The sequence below is a fragment of the Loxodonta africana genome, chromosome 2 (assembly GCF_030014295.1).
Source record: "Loxodonta africana isolate mLoxAfr1 chromosome 2, mLoxAfr1.hap2, whole genome shotgun sequence".
NCBI classification, from domain to species: domain Eukaryota; kingdom Metazoa; phylum Chordata; class Mammalia; order Proboscidea; family Elephantidae; genus Loxodonta; species Loxodonta africana.
The window spans coordinates 41,282,684-41,302,830 of record NC_087343.1 but is presented as its reverse complement, the minus strand read 5'-3'; the positions used below and the strand labels follow the sequence as shown (position 1 = coordinate 41,302,830).

The 20,147-nt window shown below is 37.0% G+C and overlaps 2 protein-coding genes across 5 annotated transcripts in view; one reads left to right on the top strand and one right to left on the bottom strand.

Annotated features, from left to right (window-relative positions):
- NADK2 (NAD kinase 2, mitochondrial) overlaps positions 1 to 14,959 on the top strand; it is a 71,798-nt gene extending 56,839 nt beyond the window's left edge. Inside the window, exons 7-10 of one of the 3 annotated variants that reach the window (XM_023545424.2) lie at positions 3,550 to 3,605; positions 3,933 to 3,986; positions 6,529 to 6,652; positions 9,709 to 14,959. In XM_023545424.2, the coding sequence (XP_023401192.1) occupies positions 3,550 to 3,605; positions 3,933 to 3,986; positions 6,529 to 6,652; positions 9,709 to 9,847 (373 nt within the window). In that variant the 3' untranslated portion in view covers positions 9,848 to 14,959. The remainder of the gene's footprint in view (positions 1 to 3,549; positions 3,606 to 3,932; positions 3,987 to 6,528; positions 6,653 to 9,708) is intronic. The other 2 variants (XM_023545423.2, XM_003407991.4) reach the window with 2 other exon arrangements.
- Positions 14,960 to 17,116: 2,157 nt separating this feature from the next.
- The window catches only part of SKP2 (S-phase kinase associated protein 2), a 41,968-nt gene continuing 38,937 nt past the window's right edge, over positions 17,117 to 20,147 (bottom strand). For both annotated transcript variants that reach the window (XM_003407987.4, XM_023545422.2), the window contains one exon: positions 17,117 to 18,997. In XM_003407987.4, coding sequence (XP_003408035.1) covers positions 18,784 to 18,997 — 214 coding nt within the window. In that variant the 3' untranslated portion in view covers positions 17,117 to 18,783. The remainder of the gene's footprint in view (positions 18,998 to 20,147) is intronic.

Below are 20,147 nucleotides of genomic sequence, written 5' to 3'. Positions count from 1 at the left end.
CTTATTTGCCATTTGTGTATCTTCTTTGGAAACCCTGGTAGCGTAGTGGTTAAGAGCTATGGCTGCTAAGCAAAAGGTCAGCGGTTCAAATCCACTGGATGCTCCTTGGAAACTGTATGGGGCAGTTCTACTCTGTCCTATAGGGTTGCTGTGAGTCGGAATCGACTCGACGGCATTGGGTTTATATCTTCTTTGGCGAAGTGTCTGTTTAGATCCTTTGCTTACTGCTTAGTTGGGTTTTTTGTCTTCTTATTGCTAAGTTTTAAGAATTCTTTGTATATTGTGGATACAAGTCCTGTGTCGCATATGTGTTTTGCAAATATTTTCTCCCAGTGTATGGCTTGTCCTTTTATCCTCTTAACAGTGCCTTTTGCAGAGCAGTTTTTAATTTTAATGAAGTCCAACTGAACTTTTTTTAAGTGGATCATGCTTAGTTTGAGCTATTTCTAACATTGTTAATACGTCATAGTTCTAGGAATACAAGAACAAGCTCTACAAGACTTTTGTTCTCTTAAATCAAGTCTTACTTCTATAAGGAGATATTAGTCATTAAAATCCTTTGCCTTTCAACTATATATTTTAATTGAACAGAACCCTAGTAAAAGTATCTCATTTTTATATGACTTTTAGATTTTTAATGTAAGAATTCCAAAAGAATATTTTCCAATAATGTGGATGTTCAGAGAAATCTGAATATAATTCATGTATATCCCTTGAGTTTGACATTTTCATTCAGTGCTGAGTTCTTTACCATGAGCTAGGTAGTGTCGTATGTCTTGATTTATAATGGTAATATTAATGACTATGTCTTGATTTATAATGGTAATATTAATGACGTATAGGTATCATGGACCTCATACTCAAGAATAAGTAGGTCAGGACACTTTAAAGTATTTGGCTTTACACAGCACAGCTAGTAAGTGGGAGCAAATGTCTGGAGGCAGGACTCAGCTTGGTGTGGTTGGGCTGTGAAGTTGGAGGGCAGATAATGGTTAATACGGAGTAGGCAAGGGCCAGACCTTAGGTTTTTTAGCACAGGGGTTTGGCCTGTGAATGACATCAAATTTCTAATGTAAAATTTTGAGTATTTGCATTTTTCCTAGGAGAATGTCCAAAATTTTTTTCCCATTTCTCAAAATCGGAGCGGGAAGTATACAGGGAGTAGTATCTTTACTCCCTCTCCTCAAAAAGTAAGAGCCACTGATTTAGGTTTAGAGTTGCATGACTCACTATGTTATTTCAGTTCATTGGGATTTTCTATGGAGGCCAATGTGAGAAGGGTTATGAGGTACCAAAAGAATTCTAAATTACCTGGAAGAATTTTTTTAAAAAATCTTTGCCTTATCTTTATAGAACCTAAAAAACCAAACCCATTGCCGTCAAGTCGATTCCGACTCATAGCGACTCTATAGGACAGAGTAGAACTGCCCCATAGGGTTTCCAAGGAGCACCTGGTGGATTCGAACTGCCAGCCTTTTGGTTAGCAGTTGTAGCTCTTAACCACTGTGCCGCCAGGATTTCCTTTTAGACCCTAGGATAGAGCAATTTTCAAGAGGTATTCATGTTTGTGTTATTTATTTTTAAGTGTTTAAGCAAGATATCATACAGGTAAAGCATTTCTCACTTTCAAGACAATTATTTATTTTATATTTAAAGAAATAACACATGTTAAAAATATGTTAAATAGTACAAAAGTGTTTACAATGAAATGTTAGTCTCCCTTTCATTCATATCTCTAGTGCCAATCTCTAGACACAAACACCATATATTTGTATAATTCTTTTAAAAAAATAAACAGGGAAATAATATACATTATTTATACAGTTCCCTTTTTTTAACTTAACATTCGGTTCTCTTTTCATATTAGCACATACAGTTCTGTTTTATTCTTTTTAATATTTATGTAGTATTCATAGCTATAGTTTATTTAACCAGCTTCCTATGGATGGATATTTGACTTGTTTTGCTGTTATAAACAGTGCTTCAGTAAATATCTTTGACATCTCTGTATATTATATGTGCAAGTATATTTTAGGATAAATTACTGTATAAGAATATGTTCGCTTTAAACTGTTGACCGTGCAGAATTGTATAAGAATCCTTTTGTCCCCATATCCATGCTAATACTGTTTGTCAGTTTTAATCCTTGCAAATTTGAGAAAAAAAAATTTAATTTGTATGTCCTTAATTATCAGTAAGATTGAGAGTAATTTTTCATATACCAAACCAAAACCAAACCCGTTGCCATCAAGTCAATAAGCCTGTGTAAAAATGATGGCACAGTGGAGGTGTCTGCCCTTCTCTAATTTCAGGAGAGGGAGGAGAGAGAATCAAGATCAGCAACCCAAGGCTGATTGCTATGAGGTAGAGGTCAGACATATCTCCACCCTCCAACCTTTTTACTAATTCTGACAGCCAACGTCCCTCCCAAGGCACTCTCTACTTCCCTACAGGATTTGGTAATTCACTGCAGTGGTGGCATGGAACTTACAGATAATACGATTATGGGATTTATTTGGAAAGTAACAGGTTGAAATTCAGAATTAGGAACAACTCAGGATACAGTTCTTCAATCAGGACAGCCTCTTCTCAGCTGTGCCTGCAGGCAGGCCTTTCTCTGGTCCTTGGCCTCTTGGCTTTCAGCCCCTTGGGCCTCTTGGGCCAGCCTAGCCTCTGCCCAGCTCAGGCTCATGTTACAAAGTTCTTTAACTCCACCAATAAGTTCCCAGGGCACCCCACATCACTAGTAAGCCTTGGCCCGAAGGTGCTCAGCCCTCTTGTTCAATGGGTCAGCAAGCCCTGCTTCATCGACAAGTGCCTGGAGGCACCCCACTCCACCAAGAAGCCTCCTGCCTGAAGGCACTCAGCAGTTCCGCTCTGTGGGTCAGCACACCTACTGTAACCGCCTTGCTCCATGGGTTTGGAAGCCCACTGCGCTATCTCGCACCAGTCTCCTGGTTCTGCTGCTTCCATTTCTCTGCTGCCGTGTCTTGCCGTCTTGCACCATCTCCAGTATTACAGCTCTCTGTCTTTCTCTCTGTCTTCTTGGTCTAAGAGGTTCTCAGCACAGGGACCCTAAGTCCAAAGGACATGCTCCACTCCCATCTCTTCTTGGTGGTAGTGAGGTCCACCTTTCTGCCTCTGGGGTGGCTCATTTTAAGCCTAGTGGGATGACAAAACTGACTGATCCCCTTGCAAGGGTTCTATACATCTTATTTGCATGGTCCCACCCCCCACAAGCGTTCCATGCACCTTATTTGTGTTAGCAGCAAACTATCCAAACCCCTTGTGGGTCACAAGCACCTTATTTGCATAGTCCCACCCAATCATTGTGTGGTAGCCACAAAGACTGTGAAGGGCCATATTAAGTAATTCACTGCACCACAGTCTGGGGACTGTTTTTAAAAATTGGGTGGGGTCGCTACTGCCTTTTGATTATTTCTTTCCCTGATCATTTATATGAATTCTTTCTATGTTAAATAGATTATTCTACTTCATTTTTAGCATATTTTTAGAATTAAAACAGAATTATTTGATTTTTGCTTCTAGGTCATTCAATATTAACAGGGTTGCTACTCAGGCTGTGGAAGATGTTTTAAATATTGGTGAGTACCAAAATAGCTGTTGTATGTTGTAATATATTTATAATATGCTATTTTTTTTTTATATATATAATATGTGGAGCCCTGGTAGCACAATGGTTAAGTATTCGGCCGCTAACCAAAAGGTCAGAAGTTAAAATCCACCAGCTACTCCTTGGAAGCCCTATGGGGCGGTTCTATTCTCTTCTATAGGGTCGCTATGAGCTGGAATTGACTCGACTGGAGTGGGTTTGGTTTGGGTTTTATATAATATGTATGTTATTATGTGTTATCTATTATATGTTATAAAATATTTAATCAAGATGCTTTCTCCCTTTCCTCTTTCAATAGCAAAAAGACAAGGAAGTTTGAGTCTTCCATTGAACAAAGAATTGGTGGAGAAAGGTTGGTGACCAATGATAATAATCGCTCCTGTTTAAATTGGAATCTGTATTGATTTCGATGTAATTGTGATGTGTACTTGTCTAATTATTAGCAAAGTATAAATACTTTTTTTAACTCAAACATGCTTTTCAATATAATGTCCCTTTAAGTATATTTTAAGAATATAAAGTTTAAAGCTGGACTTTTATATTGTGATTTTTGTCACAATATAAATACAAACTATGTCTAAGTGGTGTAACTGCAGACATGTCTTGGGTGATAGAAAAATGCACATCTGGCAAATAGGAAGTGCAGATCTAAACTTGGTATACCATTAATATCCTGTGACTGAGATGCGATTCACTGAGCTGTGAATGCTTGACCTCACATTCACTCAAATGTTCTCTTTAACCTTCTCCTACTTAGATTTGCCCAGTTATTTCAGGATTCCTTCAGGAGAACTATCATTGTGGGAGAAAGAATACTGACCAGGGAATTTTAGAACTTGAGTTCCAGTCCTAAATCAGCCAGGCACTCACTGTGAAACTTTCTGCAAGACTGTGATCCTCCCCACCTCTCCTTCCTGCTCAGCCATAAAATGAGGGTATTAAATTAGGTCGCTGGTGCTCAGGGCTTCTGCAAATGCATTCTTTTAAAATTTATTTTTAAAAGATATTTAAATTGAAAAACACATTCGATTTGCATATCAAATTTTTACACACTGGAATCCACCCATCTATGAAGATCATTTTTGTACAGACCTCAAACTAAAACTTTTCTTGCTAGTTCTGTTTAATGAAGTATATCCTGAGACTTCAAGGTAAATTGTTAGAAAAACAAAAAACACCCAAACCTGTTTATAGTTGCATTTACCTACCTGCATAAGGATTTTCTCAACATGTACAACCAAAACAAAGTGGATATCAACTCATACAGGACTGTAACTGTCCTCTGTAAACACCAACTGTTTTCAGGACGGCCTCTTTTCTTTCTACTTGGTTGCCTTTAAAACGAGTCAGCAATACATTTGAACCTGATAAAGTGTTTTAACAGTGTCTGTTTATCTGTTATTTTATATATTGGATTTCCACATAAGACTTCCTTTTTGGGGTAATAGTTTGCATCTAAAAGAGTTTGAAAACAGGACGAAATTTCTAAAGTCTGTTTCAGTTCTCTAAAATGGACTCTTCTCTCTCTCTTAATTTGAAACCTAAAAGATTATTTTAAGCTTGGCTTATAAATTAGCATTAGTATTAAACCTGTATCAAAGGAAGGAAGATTAAGCACATTATAGTAATTGATGCTTCATTATATAATGTAACGTACAGTATGTAAAACAACTGACATTTTTATCAGGTGTATAAATTAAGTGCATGTACAGAATATAGTGCTTTCTCGTGATAAACATATCAGAGCTTTACTTTTGAGTGGATATCATTCTTTTGGAGATTTGACTATCTTCAGAAGCAGTGGTGAATGCCAATAGTGCACTCACTGTTATACACATTTTGCAACTACTCTTTTGAAGTTTCCTTCAGAACTAGCACATTTTGTGTGTGTCCCCAAGGAGGCAAAGTTTTATTTTTGAGGATGAATAAAATTTTTTTAAGGAACCAACTGATTCAAATGCAACTTTGGTAAATACGGTAGATTATCTAACCAACTTGTAATTTCTGTCTGTGTGTGTGTGTGTGTGTGTGTACACTCTTTTTCCAATTTTTATAATGTCTTTTAATACAGTGCTCAGTTAAACTGTCTCTCATGCTGGATTTCTGTGCGCGGTTGTCTTTAGCCGGTTTGCGCTTTGCCTGCAGCTCTCCCGTGTCTCTTGGTTAGAGGGACAGCCGGCCACGGGGAGTTCTCGGACGTGCCTGGAGCGGTGGCAGTTTCACTGGAGAAAGCATATTGCTTGTTCATGTTCGAGACTGTATTTTATATCAAGACTGTTAACATAAAATTAGGGTTATGAAAGCTTTGACATGGTGTTTTGAAAAGAACTTGGCAGAAGAGTATGGCAAGTCAAGTTCCATTTTCGAGTGCCTCAAAATAGTTCCTGCAGAGTCCCTGGGTGGCACAGATGGTTATGTGCTGGACCAGTAACTGGAAGGTTGGCAGTTCAGCCCACCCAGAGGCACCTCAGAAGTACGCCCTGGTCATCCGTTTCCAAAACATCGCAGCCGTTGAAAACCCTGTGCAACAGTTCTATTCTGCACACGGGGGGTTGCCGTAAGTCAGAACTGGCTCCACGGCAATTAACGACAACCAGTTCCTCTATTTTAAATTATTAGCCTTGTGGTCAGTGTATTCTTTATTCCACCCCCCGCCCCAAGTGTACCTATTTCTGCTATATTGCGGGTGGTGTGCGCTTTTGTGGGCTAATCTTGAACCTAATCCTTATTTATGAGTTTGTTTTTTATGGAGTATGTGTTATACTTGCTACAAAACAGAACTTTTGGAACACAGCTGCTTTTAAATTGGGGATAGCATCTTTTTTTTTCACACCTCTCAGAAGTGACCATCTTTCATTGAATGTGCTAATATTTGGGGATGTTTTTCTTTACAGTAACAAATGAGTATAACGAATCACTGCTCTACAGTCCAGAGGAACCAAAAATACTTTTCAGTATTCGAGAACCAATAGCAAATAGAGTTTTCTCAAGCAGTCGTCAGCGTTGTTTCTCCTCAAAGTAAGCTTCTAAAGTCTATGTTTTCATACCATGTAATGTTTGTTTTAATCATAAAGCATACCTGGTTTGGTTTTAAGAGTATTTAATTTCATTAAATTTACTCATTCAAACATGACCTAGTGGAAAAAGTAGAACCTGTTGAACTAATGAAGTATCATGCTAAGTTGGCTAAAACATACTGTCTTTCAACCTTGTTGTATTATCTTACAGAGACTAAAATCTAAGTGACTAGAAGGGGCATGGCACCGTGGTTAAGAGCTTAGCTGCTAACCAAAAGGTCAGCGGTTCGAATCCACCAGCTGCTCCTTGGAAACCCTATGGGGAAGTTCTGCTCTGTCCTATAGGGTCACTATCAGTTGGAATTGACTTAACAGCAATGGGTTTGGGTTTTTTTCTTGGTTAGAAGTGGCATAGGTGTTTAATTGGGTGATGGGGATTTGTTTGTTTTTTAATGTATCAGGACACAAACAATAAGATCAAATGATCACTATAAAAGAAACTGATTGGAAAACAGCTGCTTTCTAATAAGCTATGAAATAAAAGCAGGATAAATATTCATATAAAACCTAAGTTATATAGCAGTATATCTTTAGAGTAGGATTCATTTCTTTCAGTTTTTCCCTAAAAGTGAAACATGCACACACCTATTGAATTTGCTTCAGCTCCCTCCACCCCACCGTGGGGAGAGAATATACAAAAATGAATATAAATTTCTTATTTTGTAAAGTTGCCCAATTTTCCAAACTGATAAGAAAATCTACTGTAGTTACGAGAAAATGGCATTCACCTCATGGCAAGCAAAGAAGAGTTTAAGTATAAATTGCTGCTTATACTATGTGTATTTTATTTTTATGAATATAGACAGTTGATTTGTTTCCCAGGAAAGGCACTGAAAAAGAAGCTCACCTTACCTAAACTTCCCTTTATTCATTTAAGAATTAATTTTAATGAATCAAAAATGTGCTCAGTGTGGGTGAGATTACAAAGACTCCTTAAAGATACATACGTCTTATATTAAAACTTTTGCTCATATAACGTAAGAGAATAGGTTCATGGTTTTAGATTTGGAAAGGCACTTAAACAACAAACGAAAAGATGGATGAATTGAACTATACTAGAATTAAGAACTTCTGTTGATCGAAAGATACCATTAAGAAAATTAAAAGGCAGGCCACAGAGTGAAAAGGATACTTGCAGCTCCTATATCTAGCAAGGAGCCCTGATGCCATGGTGGTTAAGTGTTCAGCTGCTAACCCAAAGGTCAGGAGTTTGAATCTACCAGCTGCTTCTTGGAAACCCTATAGGGCAGTTCCACTGTGTCCTGTAGTGTGGCTAAGAGTCAGAATCGACTTGATGGCAGTGGGTTTGGTTTTTGGTTTATATCTATCTAGCAAAGGGCTCGTACCCAGAATCTATAATATTTAAAAATTCTTACAAATCAATAAGAAAAAGACAGGCAGTGCAATAGAAACATGGCCAGTAGTCTTGGACAGGCATTTCACAAAAGAGTATATCCAGATGGCCGATAAACGTATGAAAAGGCACTCGACTGTATTATTCATCGGGGAAATGCAAATTAAAACCATACAATACAGTACCATAAACATCCACCAAAATGTCCAAAGTACCATTTGCTGGCAAGGAGGTGGAGCAGCTGGAACCTTCGCACACTACTGTTAGAGATATATGCTTTGGAAAATTGTCAATAGTTACCTACCAAAACTGAACATAGCATACACTATGACCCAATAATTCTCTTAGGTATTTATCCAACAGAAATGTATAATACACATGTGCACCAAAAGACATGGTCAAGAATATTCATAATTCTAATTCCAATAGCCAAAAACCAAAATGTCCATGAATAGTAGATAAATAAACACATCGTAGATATATAAATTTTGGTATTTCCGTACAGTGGGGTACTGCACAGCAATGAAAATGAACAAACTGCTGTGTATTAACACGGATCAATTTCATAACCGTACTGTCGCACAAAGGAAAACCAGACACAAGTGCACAGACTGTATTCTTCTATTTAAAGTTAAACATAAAAACATAAACATGAAAGTGTACAGACTGTATTCTTCTATTTAAAGTTAAAGACAAAACTACCATATTTTTATGCAAATAATATGTGCCTTCTGCATTTGTTTGCCAACCATGCCATCACCCTGCAAAGTATTTTTGTAAGCGCTGTTCTGCTGATTTTTTTTTTTACATGTTGATGGAAAATAGCACCCTAATTATTTTTTACAGCAACATGTAAAAAAATAATTGACATAGCAGTGCTTACAGAAATACCTTGCAGGGGGAGGATGCAATTGGCAAATGAATGTAGAAGGTACACGTTATTTGTGTAAAAATACGGTACTACTGCTATGGTGATAGAAGTTAGGACAGTGGGAAGGAGGGCAGGGTGGTGACAGAGGGGAGTGAGGGAGCTTCTAGGAAGCTGGGTAACATTCTGTTTCCAATTTTGGTGATTACACAAGTGTGTTCATTGTGCTGGATACTAATAATTTGCCCATCATCTGAGTCTTAAAATGTAAATATCCAGGATCAGTGAACAAATACAGACTTAATGGAGCTCATAGGTTCTTCTCATATAACTGAATGTTAAAAGAGATATTACCACTACAAACATTTTTAAGCATTGAATAAGAAGAGTGTGACCGTTTTCATGTAAAATTCTTACTTAAGTAAATTTAGAGCCTAGATAAGGTACCCATGTATTTAAATAGTCAATTCTCTCATACCAACGGGCAACTTGATTTTTAAAAGCAAGGCTAAATGATCTACTAGCTTAGATAAGAATTCAGGGTTTTAACAAAACTGTCATTTAGTGTGGGGAAACCCTGGTGGTGTAGTTGTTAAGAGTTTGTTTGCTAACCAAAATGTCGGCAGTTCAAATCCACCAGGTGCTTCTTGGAAACCCTATGGGCAGTTCTACTCTGTCCTATAGGGTTGCTATGTGCTGGAATCAACGGGAGCAGGTTTGGTTTTATCATTTAGTGTAAAGAAAATATTAATATTTAATGTTTCTGTCTCTTTAGGGTTTGTGTTCGCTCTCGTTGCTGGGATGCCTGTATGGTTGTGGATGGAGGAACTTCTTTTGAGTTTAATGATGGAGCAATTGCTTCGATGATGATCAATAAAGAAGACGAACTTCGAACTGTGCTGCTAGAACAGTGAAGGGTTTTCTCAGATGACAAATTTTGATTACTGTTTTTTTTTTTTACTGCAGAAACTGGTTACTGGTCATAAAGCTACCTTTTTTTGGGGGGCGGGTATTGTTGAGACTGGTTGCCCCTGGCTCAAAGGTGACCAGGAGAGTGAAATTCGCCTTTTTCTCCTGTTGGATTGTGATGGGAAAGATGCGCACTAAGAAAATAGATGGACTAAACTGATTGGAATTGATACTAGTGACAATTTCTATATTGCTTACAATCGGGAACCAAGAGTGCTGGCGTCTTTTTAAATTTAAAGAAGTAATAAAGGACTTAATGTTTAGGATTGGAAATTCAACTGTACAGATGTTTTTTCCTTCTCTTTTTCCCAGGTTTGTGAAATTGGTCAGATCAAACATATCCTTTTGAGTAGTGCATATTTTTTATAGTATCCTAAAAATAGATTTTTTTTTATTTTGATGATATTGATGGAGAATTTTGATAAATCCTGATGTTTGACCTAATTGAAATAGGTAAATGCATTTTTAAACATGCTAAGAATTTTATAATTTCAGAACAAAATGATTTTGTTATGACTCTATTGATTTAAAAATTTCAATCACTTTTGAAGTTCTTTACAGATCAGTGTTTTCATTTAGTTGGCTTTAATTCATATTAACTTCAACAATGCGAGGTGAAATGCATATAAAAAACAAAAAAAAACCAAACCTAGTGCCGTCGAGTCGATTCCGACTCATGGTGACCCCATAGGCCAGGGTAGAACTGCCCCGTAGAGCTTCCAAGGAGAATGAAACGCGTATGGTTGGGCAAAGTCATGCTACTGTTACCAATGTATTTAATTACCCAGCTGCTGTTTTAGGGCATAAGCATTCATTCCTCTCTCTCTCTCTCTTTTTCTCTCTTTTTTTTTGGATGATTTGAGTTTAATAGGTTTCTTCTGTCTTTAACATGCACTAACATGGATTAAAAGGTGAAGAGGATAAACTGATTAGACATCTTCTCTTAGGAGTTTCGTAACACTTAAAATTTTTTTTTGTCTAGCGTTAGGAGTATTGTCAGAAAGAAAATGGATTCTTTAGTAAATATGCAAGATATTCATTTGTTTTGGGATTGCCTTGAGTAATATTGTGGTTTCACTTAGCTCATACTCCAAGTTTCACACATCACCACTGGAGGGATAAAATGTTATGGCTTTTCTTTTTTTTCCCATTATGATTAGAGAATTCCTTTATTTTTGGAGGAAATTACTTTTATCTAATTCTTGATCTACTGATAACAAGTACTCCCAGAATTGACACAAAAAGCTCCTATTGCTGCATAATGAGACAGCTGGTATTCTCAAGCCATTTATCTATAGTTTTATCTTTTTTTTTTTTCCACTCAGTGATGAAAGTTGTACTGGGTCTGGGTTTTAGGTGAAAGCTGTTCAGTCACTGACAAGTATTTAACACCCACTCTGTGCCATGTACTATGCCAGGTGCTGGAATTACTTTAATGAATGAAACAGACATTCTTCTTCTAGAACTTAAGTCTAGTGAGCTCAGAAGTAAATTCTGTGAAAGCTAGGGTGTATATTCAAATTGAGTGCACTTAATTTTGCCAACATTTAACTTGCTGTTCTTATCAAAATTTCAATATAAATGTTAGTATAGTCTCCTGGGTGGTACAAATATTAAGCACTCAACTACTAACAAGAAGGTTGGTGGTTTGAACCCACCCAGAGAATTCTTGGAAGACAGGCCTGGCAATCTGGTCCTGCAAGGTCACAGACTTGAAAACCCCATGGAGCAGTTCTATTTTACACACTCTGGGTTGCTGTGAGTCAAATTAACTCAATGGCAACTAACAACAACAATATACAAAGGTAATTCAGATTTTGATGTATACCCAGAAGAATCTGTTCATTTTAGTTAAAAGTATCTGCAAAAATACTCATAATAAAGAGTTTATATAATGCATCAGGTAGAAAAGCAAGAAAAATCAGTGTTTTCCCAGAGCTGGAGCTGGTTTCTGGTTTTATTTTAAAATGATAGGCTAAAGATACCACTTTATAAACAAGTAAAGTTCTACAGTGTAGGAACTCCCCTGAAAAACATTGCTGTTGAGTCAATTCTGACTCATAGTGACCCTACAGGACAGAGTAGAACTGCCCCATAGGGTTTCCAAGGAACAGCTGGTGGATTCAAACTGCCAGCCTTTTGATTAGCAGCCAAACACTTAACTGCTGCGCCACCAGGGCTCAAACTCCCCTGAAAACACACACACATAACCCATTGTTGTTGAGTCGGTCCTGACTTGTAGCAACCCTATAAGAGGTTTAAAATGCCTTGAAAAAAGTGCCAACTCCGTCTTTAGTTAATCTCAAGAAAAACTGATTGTCCAAAATGGCACTATAAAAAAAAAATTTTTTTTTTTTTTTTACTATAGGTCTATTAATATGTATTGGTAACCTGCTGTGTAAAATTATCCCTAAGCCATATTTTAAAGGTTTCAGAAATACTTAATGTGTTTGTGATATAACTTCTAACATTTCTGCTCTGGGTGGGAATTTATTTGTAAGAGATGATGAGACACAAAGGATGTTAGAATAGCAAAAATGTCTATGAATGAGTTAAACTTTTCATGCAACTATATGTGAATAAAATTAGATGATTGTTATCTCTACTTTTTTATTTCATTATTTCACTTAACTCTTATGGGGTCTATTTGAAAACCCGGTTTTCACAAAATGTTACGTTTCAAAAAGTCTTTTTCCCACTGCTTGCACTATATATTGTTCTGTGCCCTGTCGATTTTTCATTCACTGCTAATATTTGACTCAGGATCATGATTTTTTTACATAATCAGATGGTAGAGTGTTACCTGGTAAATATAGACTCTAAAGATAATTTTGACTTATTTTTGATATTCTATGTTGCTGTTGTTAGGTGCTGTTGAGTCAATTCCGACTCATAGTGACCCTGTGTACAACAGAATGAAACACTGCGGTGCTGTGCCAGCCTCGCAATTGCTGTTATGCTTGAGCCCATTGTTGCAGCCACTGTGTCAGTCCATCTTGTTGAGGGTCTCCCTCTTTGCGCTACGCTGTACTTTACCAAGAATGATGTCCTTCTCCAGGGATTGATCCCTTCTAATAACATGTCCAAAGTATGTGAGATGTAGTCTCACCATCCTTGCTTCTAAGGAGCATTCTAATTGTACTTCTTCCAAGACAGATTCATTCATTCTGGCCCTAGTATATCAAATCATATTACAGGCAGTCCCCAGATACTATGAAAAAGTTCCGTTCCTAGTGAGAACAGTTAGGTACGATTTGTATCTAACATCAGTTAGTCCAATATTTGCCCTAGTATATAGTATATAATGTACCTATGTATGCATAAAAACATTGAATACTGTCAGATACACTAAAACATCTTTAACGCAGTAATACACTAATAATAATGTTTTGATGTAGGTCACAAAGTAGTGCCTGTTTGTTATTACCAGCTATTGTATGTACCTTGAATTTTTAATATAATAGGCTTTACGGGGTTGGTTCATAACTACAGGTTGCGTGTGAGCCCCACATTTGTAACCTGGGGACTGCCTATACATGTTTTCCTAAATGTATAGCCTTCACATATAAAGAATTTCCATTGATTTCATTTTTAAACATGAAAATAAATACAACCAAAATAAGCAGATAGATCCACCTAACAAACTATTCATTGCAAAATATTCACTTGAGTTGAAAAAGTGATTGAATATAAATTTAAGGATACATTGTTGCTCCAGGAGCCCTGGTGGCGCAACAGGTAAGCACTTGGCTGTTAGCCAGAAGGTTGCTGCTGGAACTCAGCCAGCCGCTCCACGGGAGAAAGACCTGATGAATGCTCTCCCAAAGATGACAGCCAAGAAAACTCTATGGGGCAGTTCTGCTCTGTCATATGGGGTTGCTATGAGTCAAAAACTGAGTGAATGGCAGCTAACAATGACAGTTATCTGTTGCTCAGCTGTGGAAATAAGTGTAATTTAGAATTTAATAACTCATTCCACTGTGCCAATAAACCATAATGTAAGCATTATCATACTGGTGACAAGATAATTATGCAAAAAAGATCCCAGGGATAATGTGACATGTAAATGGGATAATGAAAAATATGTATATATGGAGGAGGGTGGGGATAAGAGCTTAGCTGAGATAAAGGTATGGGTTTAGCTAACTTTGTTCATTTCTCCTGTTTCAAAAATCAAACATCAATAGTATTAAAAAAAAAAAAAAAAGTCAAAACTTAGGATGCTGATAAACCTGTTCAGGAACCTGAACGATACACAGCTTTTTATAGGAGTAGATTGTGAGTTCTGATTTGCCCTTTCTCATAATGACTATTTAAAGACTGACTTAGGAAATTGCCTATAATGATAATAAACAATAGTTTTACTATAGTGAACTTTGTCATTCTTTTATGGAGTGTGTGGAGGGTTATCTGATGTATGGATAAAGTAATAAGTAGGGCAGTATTTGAGAACCAGGTTTTCACAAGCTGTTAAATGTTTTCCCCAAGTGCAACTATTGCATTTTTCCAAACTTTCTTTTAATGAACAAAGAGGATTTGAATGATTTGTCAGGTTGTCATTCAACTAGATTGTTTCTTCTTGGCTCTTAGAAGAAAATAAAAGATTTCAAGTCCCTTTGGTAATTAAGCTTTGTTATATAGCTCTTTGCTCCTGCCTCACATCTCCCCTCAAAGCATCATCTCTTCATGAAATGATTGTCCATAAAATCATTCTATTAATAGTTTAAATATTTCCAGTAGCCTTTTAAGTAGGTTATAATGGATTATCCACTTTACATGTAGTTAAGGACTAAAATACTGCCAAATTCCTATCTGTGTACTTTTTGCATTGGAAATTATTACCCTGAGTAACTTACGAGTAGTTTTGCGTGGCAAATGTATTATTAAAAGCCAATATAAATGACTGTAGGACCAGTATTTGTTTAAAAGATTTGATATAAATACAAGATAAGGGCTGGGATACAAATAGAATACAGTGTGCCTATTAATTTAAAATTAGTCTACTTTGTAGTTCCTCATTTCCATCATGGCCCTTGCCTTTTGAAGACCTTAAAATGTAGTCATTAGTAACTATAATGCTCAAAATTTCAATTTAGTATGTTTTGAGAAATATCAAAATAGCACTTTAATATTTAGGTTGATTAAAATAATGACTAAATCAAATCCAATAAAATGAGTTTAATACAGGCTTTTAGTCTTCAGCCTGTATCTTGAAGAAATAGCCTTTTGAGGAAGAGACCTTTTTGACTTCTGAGGTGTCTGGCTGGGTGGGGAGGTGCAGGAGTGGTAAGGAAAGAAGAGGTTGCCTTTTGCCATGTTCCAGGGGTAACATATCTTTGTAAGGGATTTCTTTCTAGCTTGCCCAGTCTTTGGACTACTTTGTCTTTTCCCAAATGCTCTGCACCTTGCCCTGTGCCATTGTTCAATCAGTGTTTTCCACATTGTAGATCTCAGTAAGTGCTGGACTGAAATTGAATTCACCAGGACAGAAAGGGTACAAGTCCCCTTATCCAGAAATAAAAATTTTGCAGTTGGCCAGAGAGTACCTTACAAAATATCTCTGGAACATGTGGATAGGGCCTGGAAGAGGGAGGAACCAAGGGGCCCAAGAAAGAGTGAGGTGACAGAATGAAAGTAACAAAGGGGACAGATGTTAAAAAAAGACATTATGTGCCTCTTGATGAAAGAACACGATGCTAGGTATTAAGTATCCCCCGGATAAAAAAACAAGCCCTGATGGCACAGTAGTTAAAGCGCTTTGCTGCTAATCGAAAGGTTGGCAGTTCCAACCCATGGGAGTAAAGACCTGGTGATCTGCTCCCAAAATATTAAAGCCTAGGAAACCCTATGGGGCAGTTCTACTCTGTCCTATAGGGTTGCTATGAGTTGGAATTGAGTTGACAGCAAGAGGTTTGCCATAAAAAGAATCCATCTTGATAAAATCAAGCCTCTGGGTCAGAGTTTCTCAATACCAGCACTCGACATTTTGGGCCAGTTGTTATGGGGGGTGGGTGGGTGTCCTGTATACTACAGAATGGTTAGCAGCATTCTTAGCCTTTACCCACTAGATGTAGCAACTCTCCACTTGTGACAACCAAAAATGTCTTCAGACATTGCCAAATGTCTCCTGGGGAGCTCTAGTCCGCTGGCCTAGAGCTTTTTGTGGGTAGAGCTAACTACTAGTTTATAGGAAATAAGGCATCAGAGTAACCTGTTAAACATCACTCCAGGACTGACATCAGTAAAATCCAAAATGTGTAACACAGGATAAATTACCTAGTGTCTTCAAAAAACAAATTACGAGGAAAAAAAGGGGGAGGGGGAAACAGATGGATTAAATGGTTTAAGAGAATGTCAACCAACCAAATGCAATGCAAGGATCGTGTTTGAAGCCTGATCAGAACAAACGACATGTAAGAAAACATTTGAGACAACTGGGGAAACTAATACCAACCTGATATTTGATGTTTCAGAATTAATCCAAGAATCCTTATCTTTTAAAATATTAAATTATAGGCCTGGGTTTGGCACCAAAATAATCTAGTGGGGAGGAGGGACTGAATGAGATTATGGAGAAAATGAGATTGGCTATGAGTTAATGACTGAAGTTGAGTGATGAGCGTTCATCATACTCTCTACTTTTGCATATCTTTGCCATTTTTCATAATTAAACAAGAAAAAGGCAGAGGAGAGACAAAAGAAGGATCAACAGACTGGGTAATATTCAGGGAGAGTCACTATTGCACTTGAATGGATGAGTTCAAAGGAACTGAATTCCTGGAGGGCCTCTGGGTATAGGTTAAACTATTCAAATAGTTTTTGAATGAGAGAAAGATATACCATATAAGTTTGTCAAGTCTGTACTTAAAAAGGGTTACTAAAAAGTAAACACCACTTGCCATCTGGTCCATGCTGCCTCATGGTGACCCCACGTGTGTCAGAGTAGAACTGTGCTCTGTGGGGTTTTCAGTGGCTGATTTTCTGGAAGTAGGTGGCCAGGCCTTTCTTCCAAGGTGCCTCTGGGTGGACTCAAACCTCCAGCCTTTTGGTTAGCAGTGAACATACTAAATGTCTCCACCACCCAGGGATGCCTAAAAAGTGTTAGTAGATTATATTAATAAATACTTGACTATCAACATTAATCACACCACATCGAATGCTTTCTAATTTTAGCCACAGTACTTAAGAAAAAAGAAACAAGGAATACAATTCGGTTGATGTTCTCATTTTTATAAAAATGTGTTTTATTTTAAAACAAATCTATAAAAGTAGAAATCACATATAAAAATACAGATTACTTTGACATCTTAGCAAAATAGCTTATGGCTGGACTCGGTTTGGAAGTAGTTTATGTCTGAGGACATCTGGAAGTAACAGTCCAAATGGATCCTATCACCAGCCCTTGTCACTAATCCGTAAACAATAATTTCAAGTAGTATTTAGCACTCTTTAACTACTAATAAATTGACACATAATCATTTCCTGCGTTAACACTACTCCAAAATGTTCTTCCTTAGGTCTGAGCAGATAAGGGCACTTCATTCTATTGTTTCTAACACTTGAAAAATATGATTAAAAAAAAAAATCAGTTAATGTTAATAGGAATTTTTTTTTTTTTCCATTTTGAACATACGGGGCAGTCATCAATTTAAACAAGAAACTAGCTTGTTTCTTTTTTTGTTTCATTTAGTCCCTTTGCTGCTACATACCAGTTTTTGTTTAAAGCACCTATGCTATCAAAAGCATCAACACCTGAGTCTTAACTTTTATACAGATGCAAGTAGTGCTTACTGCTCTGAAACTTTATGGACCTGCTATGAGTGTGTATTTCTGACAGAAAGGAACCTAGAGTTCCTCTTAGGGCACTTTAGGTTCAGTAACTTTATAAAACGTGTAGCTTCAAGCCATTGTTCTAGGATATCATTTTTAAAAAGGCAATTAAAATACTTGATTCCAGAGTAATATAAAAATAGCCTCGGTAATAAGGAAAACAGCAGGCAACTACTGTATTCTAGTCGACATTTCAAGAATAGAGACTGGTTAATGTCACCTTCCTGAAACAAAGCAAGCCACTTTAAAAGCTAAAGAACCAATGTTAACAATTTGATCATAAAGTTAGCACACCACAATTATATTCCCTCAACTAATTAAGAATTTTGGGGAAACAGCACCTTATATAAATTAAAAGATACCTCAAATTAATGTCATAAAAAATTACCTTTTGAACCTTCAAATTCTATACGAGTTCTATACCTCTATTTAGTTTTGCTTTCTAGGTTTATGGTGAATTCCGTGGGGCTACGGGTTCACATGAACCTAATTTCAAATCCAAAGTCAAAGCTGAAATGCAGCTTTTTCCTTCCCCAGAAGGGACTGCATCAAACACAATTACGCTGTGATTCCCTTGCCATTTACCTAATAATACAAATAGCTTATTTTTCTTCCAATCTATGTCTTATAAAGCAATACTGAAAAATTAAATGGAAAAAAGTCAAGTTGCCATATAGGCTATGAAAACTATTTGCTGGTAGTGATTTTTAGCTTGATTCTAAACAGACTTAGTAAGAAGGGCACTTGGAAGAGGTGGCTCAAATTTTGCTCTTGAAGGGAGCTTGAAATGATAGGCTCACTCTCCTAAAATTCCAAAAGACCTACAACTTAGGCTTTTAAAGGAATGGCCAAGTCAAAGCTTTTACAGTCATTTCAAAAAAAGCAACACTTTCTAGTTTTCGCTCCTAAATTATCCTCTAATGCCAAGATGCTTGCAGAATGAAAGCAAAAGAAAAATCGAATAAAAATAGTTGAGGGCTCAAGCATTTGGGCTTCCTATCTATTTTCCTTGTTCCATAGAAAAAGGAGGCACCATCTTGTAGTAAATACTTCATAGACAACCAGGCTTTTGCAGTGATAGTCGGCATTTGATTCCCCATATCTCCTGGTTCTTTTTATTGCAAATAGTTGGCCTGGCAATGGTGGTGAAATGGGAACAATTAATCTGTAGATGAGGAAGGGCTTCCTGCAACACTTGAAGGGTACCATCTGGCACGATTCCAAAAACTTGTAGTGTTTTTAATGTGGGAATTTCTCCAAGTTCACTGGAAAAGAAGAGAGAGATTTTCAGAGTAACAGTATCTATGGAAGCTACTGTACTAGAGTTACATGACCCAATTTTTACAATTTGTATCATATTCTATAAAATGCAACCTGGAAACATAATCTGGAATAAATGATTTGAGAAAATGGCAAAGATGAATCAAACTGGAAAGTAAGGCCATAGCTTGAGCAACATGGCCTTAGAAAACATGGCGGTACATTTTGTTGAATGAGGCTCATAACAACTTCAGGAACTCCAAGGTGCATTTAAAATCCAATGATATTTGCTTCCATTCTCCAGTATTGATTTATACAGTGATCTATCTAAAAAGATGTACTGTGTAGTAAGAAGCAGCTAGCAAGCCAGTGATGGTAAAAGCTTAAGTGTTTTATAGAGGCATCAGCTGGAATCACCATAGGTTACATGCAATCTAAGCATATGGACTTGACCTTTTTTGGAACTAGGCTCTTTCTCTCAAAAGGAGAAGTCAGTAGTGGTGATGGTAACTTCTTAATAGTGGTTAATGGTCAACAAGCCCATTATATGTGATAAAACCTAACAGTGACTTCAACTGAGCTGTTTTAGACAGAGTCATGTAGTTGAATATAGATGGAGAAAAGGAGTGACACCTTTATTGGAGGGAAAAGCCTCCTTACCTCTCTACATATTACCATTTTTTTCTATCGTAGATTAAGTTACCCTTCTTATTAACCACATTTGATGAAATACAACTCTGTCAACAGTGAAGTCCTGGTTCATGAAGAGAGCTTGTTTCCCTAAAGTAAATATTTTTGGTAATGAGTTGGTCTTCTTAACTCACATCTACGTACCTAGAAATTCCTATCTCTGATTTGTATTTGTTCCAGGTTGGAACACACAGTACAAAGTCTCAGGAAAGGGAACATTTATTTTGGAATTTTAACAAAATCCCACTGCAGATCAATGAACACGTCAATGACCTTGTGTTAGAAGCATCCTTTATATCTTCACATTGTCAGCTATTTAACAACAAAAAATCTTTCCTTATAATTAATTGTCGCCTTACATCCAATCTTTCTTCCTTCCAGCCTATTTTAGATACCAATGGCTAAGGTATTCTCCTACGCCTAGTTCTGACTATGTCAGTCCCCTGCTTCAAAACCTTTGATGTT